The sequence below is a fragment of the Penaeus chinensis genome, chromosome 16 (genome assembly GCF_019202785.1).
Source record: "Penaeus chinensis breed Huanghai No. 1 chromosome 16, ASM1920278v2, whole genome shotgun sequence".
Lineage (NCBI taxonomy): Eukaryota > Metazoa > Arthropoda > Malacostraca > Decapoda > Penaeidae > Penaeus > Penaeus chinensis.
Window position 1 is genome coordinate 29,527,730 of NC_061834.1, and position 7,500 is coordinate 29,535,229.

At 37.5% G+C, this 7,500-nt stretch overlaps 2 protein-coding genes across 2 annotated transcripts in view; both read left to right on the plus strand.

Moving 5' to 3' along the window:
- Nucleotides 1-2,355, plus strand: part of LOC125033286 — an 18,419-nt gene extending 16,064 nt beyond the window's left edge. Inside the window, exons 14-16 of the mRNA XM_047624668.1 lie at nt 274-411; nt 886-1,126; nt 1,925-2,355. Of these exons, the coding sequence (XP_047480624.1) occupies nt 274-411; nt 886-1,126; nt 1,925-1,976 (431 nt within the window). The 3' untranslated portion in view covers nt 1,977-2,355. The remainder of the gene's footprint in view (nt 1-273; nt 412-885; nt 1,127-1,924) is intronic.
- A 2,723-nt stretch (nt 2,356-5,078) lies between these two features.
- On the plus strand, nt 5,079-6,614 carry LOC125033288. The gene is made up of 4 exons (XM_047624669.1): nt 5,079-5,574; nt 5,736-5,840; nt 6,106-6,243; nt 6,316-6,614. The coding sequence occupies exons 1-4, from the start codon at nt 5,079-5,081 to the stop codon at nt 6,612-6,614; spliced, it is 1,038 nt and encodes a 345-aa protein (XP_047480625.1).
- The last annotated feature ends 886 nt before the right edge of the window (nt 6,615-7,500 follow it).

The following is a 7,500-nucleotide window of genomic DNA, read 5'->3' on the forward strand; positions in this document are numbered from 1 at the left end:
TGCACGGTGGTTCTTCTTGTTGAATGAAATTTCAATAATCTTATAAATAGTTGTATGATAATTTGTCATATTTAGGCTTCTTGTCATGTCAAATTTTCACCGATGTTATCATTGTTTGGAATGTTAATACTCTCGTTGAAAATTAAACTCTACAGCCAAACTTCACTTAAAAAAACGAAATTATGTAACTTCTACCTGGTATAATATCAGCCATACTCCGTTTTGATAAAAAAAAAAGATAAGAATTACTATATCGAAGTCTAATATCTACAGGCACCTGCATTGTGTTGCCATTCCTGAGCTACCGATTGAGAATAGAGGATGGTATGATAGCTTTTATCTCCAGCTGCTCGCATATCTTTTACGGCGTCATGTTGGGCACAGCTCCTGCCGGCTGGGTGCTGTATCTAAGTCAGTCAAAGTTTATTTTTTAAGGGGGGTCTGTTTTAATGGATCGCGCTTGGGTGTATGCATATATACTAATGGATTGGAGAGCTTCTTTTAATAATTTGTTACGAAACTATTTGATACGATAATGATGCTATTACTATCATCATCATTACTATTGTCTTTCTATAACATTATCATTATCTTGCTATTATAATCATGAACTTTATTATCTCTATTAATGCTATAGTTATTGGTACCATTATCATTATTAATACAATCGTTACTACCATCAGTATGATTATTAACAGTATTTCTGTTTACTAACACAATCCTTATCATCATTATTGTCATTAATAGTATTTCTGTCTATCAACACAATCATTGCTGCCATTATTATGCCCATTAGCATTGTTTCGTCCTCACCCCTTCATCCTCACCCGTATCATAACAATCAATAATTACAAGTTCCCAAAAGCCAAAAGTGTGCGTCCTCAGCCGTGGCGGTGACCAACATATTCTCCTTCGCGGTTTCGTGTTCCCGCGGCGCCCTGTCCAAGCTGGTGGCGCCGGACGAACTGGGCGCCGTTTTCTCCGTCATCGGGATGGGCGAGTCCCTCCTCCCCGTCCTGACCTCGCCCCTTAACACCGTCATCTACAATAGCACTCTCGAGGTCTTCCCTGGCATGGTGTTCGTCGTACAGGCGGGCGTCTCCGTAGTCATCGCTGTTATCTATGTGTAATTAGCGTTCTTTGTTGTTCATCTTTTCGGGATTGGTTCTTTTATTTTTCTTAATTGTTTTTTTATTAGGTTCCCTAGTTAAACTGCATTGTGCGGATAAATTAATACTATTTTTTTCATATTTTACAGAGAGGATACCCTTATAATAAATAATCAAATGTAATTAGGCAGATTCAGTTTCAGTCTTACGGTCTTTAAAATAATTGAAAAAAATATAGATATTGAGTATTCTAATAAATAAAGAAATATATAAATGAATGAATAAATAGTCCTCGCAGACAATATAATCCAAATTAATAGTATGAGGCTATTTCATGAGTACATTAATACACGCCAGTCTATCAGCCTTGCCGATCTAAATAGCTTGAATAATTAAGTGAATGCCATCCCCGCTTCAGTTATACGAGCTGAATACCCTGTAGTTTTGTAGTAGATTTTCTTCAGTTCTTAGTTCGCGAAATGTACTTCTACTTGATCAGTAATACTATTTGGAAGATTCTCTTTCCAAAAACCACCGTCGGCAACCAACTTGCAGTGTAAAACTAGCAGTGTAAGTAAAAGGTAAACCAAAAGTATGAAGTATTGAAGTTCTTTTGTTTTGTTTCATTGTTTAAGTCAGATTATGTTAGTTATTCCATAATCACATCAATATATAGCACAACATTCGAATGAACAGCTAATCACAGATGAACTAATACGTCCCTTATAGATGAACCAGAGAGTTTTGAATAAGGCATATTGTATTGCAGGCGAATATTATACTACATGGAACCAATACCTGTGTGTTTCTTGCAGGTGGCTGTTGACCAGTTTCGAAAACCCGAAGGACAAGGAACTGACGGTATGAATCGTAACACCGTCGTCATACAGGGTGCCTTGTTATCTAGGATTAATAATACATAGTGTCCAAAACAGTGATGATCCACTCAAAAGCGAAATAGTAATAATAATAATGATAATAACAACAACAATAATGATAATAACAATAACAACAAAAAATAAAATGTGTTTGTGTCTTTGAGCGTGTGTGTGTACGTGTGTGGGTGCACGTGTGAAAGGAAAGACCAGGTCTACTAATCTCATTCGTATAATTGATATTCTCCACTTAATATTTATGCATAACAAAGTTATGCCATGTGCCGTGTAGTTCTCGTTACAAGGCCTAGCCACTACTTAAGTAAATATATATGTATGCATAAGTTTATTAATAAAAACCGATATACAGATTTTTTTTTTTTTCCCCCAACGTAAAAAGATATAACTTAAAATTACATTTCAAGGGTGTTGTCATTTCGTCAATTGAAAGATAATTAATACACGTAAAGCACACTTTCCATTCTCTATTGTTTACCATATGTAGCAGCATCAACTAAAAGACACAAACACTATATATATGTGTATATATATATATATATTTTTGTTATAAGTTTATAAATTTGGGCTAAAGTGTTAAGCCCTAATAAAAATAGATATTGGTAATACTACTGTATCTACCCCTTTCTCCCTCCATGGTTAAACTAAATATGCTTCCATAACTTTCAATGCGCAGAATGTATGTAACTTGAACCCACCAAAAAAGAAAAAAAAAAGCGAAAATGCAGTAAGCTGTAACATTTAATTCATCAATGATGGGACGTCGTAATAACCGAAATGGAATTAGACAAGAATAAATAGTAAACAGAAAGACTCATGTCGTAGGTGGAGGATCAAGGTCAATAAATCCTGAGACACCTTTGCCTATAATAGGGTAAGATCTTCCATAATCACTAACATATCGTTTTGTTTTGAGCTCGTAAAATTTAGTGGATTTGGCCTTCGAAACTATACATTTTTATTTTCTATATTCCTCAAGCTCCCTTGGAGGGGGGGGGGGGGGTCAGCGTGCAGTTCAACTTGTGTCTATTATAATTGCAAACTGCAGTGCACTATAACGAAAGTAGTTTCAAAAAGAAAAGCTAACCATAATCCAATGCCTTATAAAGATATTATTGAACACTATCAAAATCAATCCTTTTTTTTAACATTTGGATGTTTCAGTATTTTAGGATCTATTCACCAAATAAATATAGATTATAATATTGGAATAATTACGTATTCATTTAATATAATTTTAGTCACATCAAAAGAATATATTAACTACACACGTAGCCATCCGGGTTGACAGGGAGACAAGCTGAACGAGCAGAAAAGACGGTTGTGATAATGAACACAAGGTCCGTTAATTGTTAATAGAAGTATAAGGCGTCACTGTAGAGGCATACGGTTTCTCACAGTCATTTGCAGTAAACATGAGGTTCTTTGTGAATAAGTATAAGACTCAGAATCATTAAAAACCAGGAAGATCTGGAACTCACATTTTTTCGTCGAATCACATAATTTCCTTATGGCATGATGCTGTTGTGATACTAAATTTCTCATTGAGTTTCTTGTATTTGTTGATTATGAATATATGTTATATATCTATGCATTCATTTGTTTATTATGTGATGTGGTTACTGCAGTATGGGATCTGTAATTAAATCATTTATTTGTTTTCTAATGTTTTGTTTCTTTGTTAATTCAGTAATCATCTTATGAACACTTGGTCAAATAAAAATGTTTTTCTGAATTCTATTGTATTCCAACCCCTTCGCATTCTGGATTCCACGCACGCACGCACGCACACACACACACACACACACACACACACACACACACACACACACACACACACGCGCGCGTGCGCACGCACGCACGCACGCACGCGCGCACACACACACACACACACACACACACGCACACGCACACGCACACGCACACGCACACGCACACGCACGCACACACACACACACACACACACACACACACACACACACACACACACACCCACGCTTTCTTTTTGTTTTCCTAAATGTTAAATATAACTTTTCCTTTGGTTAAGTTTGTGGTAAAGATATTTTTCATTACTTTATCATTGCCACTGATAATTACGTTCATATTTATGTCATGGTACACTAATGCTGTTGAATAGATAAGATTTCTTGCTACCTATGAGTCAGATCTGCTTTGAATAATATCTGATATATGTTATTAAGAACTTTTCCTGGTGATACATGGAACAATTTAATGTATAGAACATGATTTTCTATCTCTATGATTTTCACTTGCTAGCTTTTATATTTATAATACAAATGAAAGTTAACATAGGAAATACGAGGAGAAAATTAACATAGGAAATACGAGGAGAAAATTAACATAGGAAATACGAGGAGAAAATTAACATAGGAAATACGAGGAGAAAATTAACATAGGAAATACGGTTACTACTGTTTAGTCGCATATCGCCAGTTTCACAGTCTGCACTGGCAATTGTCTATATAAGAACTTAGTATAAAAATCGGAGAAAAAAAGCTTTCTAAAGTCTCGCTAAAAGAAGAAAAAGTGAGCTACGAAGTGAATTGGAAAAAAGTATCCTTCCAACTGGCATGGGGACGTCAGCCCTCGAAGAAACGGATCCGCTTCTAAGTAAATCCATAGGAAATAAGTCTTTATATTCATCCACGTCATCATCTCCACGTGAAGTCGAGGGAGAGTCTCTGGACGAAGATGAAACACAGCCATTGCGCCAAAGCAGATTCAAGCGGTTTCTGTCGTACGTCACAGTGGAACCGGCGATGTTTCTTCACTCCCTCTCGGCGGCGGTGGAGGGAGTATTCGAGACGAATATGATTTTGGATAAGACTTGCTTAATCCAGATGAACTACAGCGAAGAGGTGTGTGGAGGTTTGGACTCAGGGAAGTATGTCGAACAGCAAGACATCATCCAGCAGATCACCAATAAGTACAGCATGTATTCCCAGTGGATCGAGCTCGGCCCTCCCGTCCTCGTACTCATTTTCCAGGGCGTCTGGAGTGACACGCGAAGTCGCCGTCTCCCATTGCTTCTGCGACGCTGAAGGCTGCGGGTCTCATGGCCAACGCCTATTTTTGGACCCTTCAGCCCTATTTCATCCAACTCTCTCACATCCCCTACGGTTTGTGTGGCAACGTTATGGCCGCCTACATGGCTGCGTATGTTATAATCGGCGATCTTACTGGTACGCAGGCAAGGACTTCGCGGATTTCTATCGCTGGCATCATGTACTTGCTCTCATCCCCCGTCGGCAGTGCTCTCGGGACGGTGAACTACCAGTCCAGTGGCTACATGCTGGTCTTCGGGATTGAAGTCGTCATTTCAGCCCTTTCGGCCGTCTATGTTGTGGCCAGGTTCGACGATAAACCACCTGGACGCGAGGAGGAACAAGACGGGAAGAAGAAAATGTTGTCTTTAGAGACAACCAAGACGCCATTCCAAGTAGTGTTGAGAAACCGGGAGAGCGGAGGGCGACCGCAGATCCTTGGCCACATTGTCTGCATTTCTCTCTTCATGATGTCTGCCAGTATACTCTTCCATTTAATTCAGATCGGTATTTCTCAACTTTACTCACTTGTCTCACGAAAAGCATTTACTTACGAATGATGGTAAAACTATATACGTAGTTGTGATTAAAAGCTAATGTTCCTCAAATGTGTATATGAAATGGAGCTAAAAAAAAATGTTTCTAGTCATATAATATTCTGTTCTCAGACGACGACGACTCCTTTATATTCCTTTATACCCGGAAGAAGTTTGACTGGAATTATTTCAACTTTACAGTGTGGAGTATATTCAGAACTCCAATTTCTATCATAGGTGAGATATCTTTGGACAGATAAAGGTTTCCCCAGCATTTTCTCATTTCACATTTTCTGATTATAAAGGACATTAAAGTGATTCAGTTTTCCTATCTTGTAAAACTTCGTTCTCCCTTCCTTTGAATCTGAAGGTCTTCCATTGATGGATTTGATCATCCTCGTAAGAATTGTTATAATCGTACATAAATTTCTTGGACTTTCATAATCGACAACCGAGTTAAGATTACAAATTAAGCGAAAGATCAAATATTATTTCACCGCAGCGGCTTGCGTGGTGGTGCCTATCCTGAGCTACCGCCTTGGCATGAGAGATACCATGCTGTCCTTCTTTGTCTCCATCTCGCAGTTATTTTATGGCGTCCTAATGGGCACAGCTCCTGCATCTTGGGTCTTCTATTTGGGTATGTATACATCGATATAAAACCACACATGGTAACAAGTTGTGATTAACAAGTTTCAGTGATCTTTTGAAGACGTAGACACACTTAGACATATTACATCCACTCACAAGAATCACGTATATAGTGGTGTCGGGTTGCAAAGACTTCGTGCTTCGGCATTTCGTGCTCTCGCGGGGGCACTGTCAAAGCTGGCTGAGCAGCAGGAGATAGGCGCCGTCTTCTCCGTGATCGGGATTGGAGAGGCGCTCCTTCCTGTCCCCGTCAGCCCCGTCTACACCGCTGTCTACAACAGCACTCTCGAGGTCTTCTCTGGAATCGTCTTTCTCGTGCTGGCCTGCGTGAGCGTCTTCATTGCAACGATTTATGTGTAGGTTTATTCCTTTTATCTTTTATCTATTTTTTAAAATTTTATTTATTAATTTATTGTTTTTTTTCAAGTTTACATATGGCACTGGTTATGCACTATTTTCAATATAGCATAAAGCACTAAAAAAAAAATATTTATTTACATACTGCGTCTGGGATTGGTTGTGCTTTTTATTCAATACAACATACAGTACACGATCTCTTTTCTTGCTTTAATTACCAGCGCATCAGTGAGAATTTTGAGGCCCTTAATTTCCTGTTCTTTCATTACCTTCTTGAAAAAATAACATGTGTGTAAACTCTTGATCAGAGATTCTTTTCTTGATATACCTCTTGATGAAGACCATAATTCAAGTGAACTGTTTTATAGATTTCATGGCATCTAAACTTATAAAATACCTGGAAGTACTTTACTGATGGATAGTTATGCATATAACTGAAGTGCAAAACAGCAGAATAATACCAAGTTATTAATTGCACATGGCTTTTAACCCACTTTGAGGAGGTGAATGATGAAGAGTTAGAAATACAGCATAAGTAGTTTTGTATCTTTTAACTGATAGAAGAAAAAAAAAAAAATACAGATTGTATATAGGTAACCTTTGTTATGGAAATCTGTTAAACACTCACAACATAAATAGTAGAAGTTTAATTACAGATTGTATATTGTTGCCCATTGTTGTAAAAATCTGCTAAATGCTGACTACATTAATAGATTTTTATAACTGAAATTAACTTGCCTTGGATGTGCAGAGTCACAAGTGCACAATATTAACAAGGATATTACTATCTCCTCTGTTGTCCTTTGTTGTGCTTATTACTATGATTGATTAAAAAAAAAAAAAAAAAAAAAAAATATATATATATATATATTCACTCATATCCCTCGTA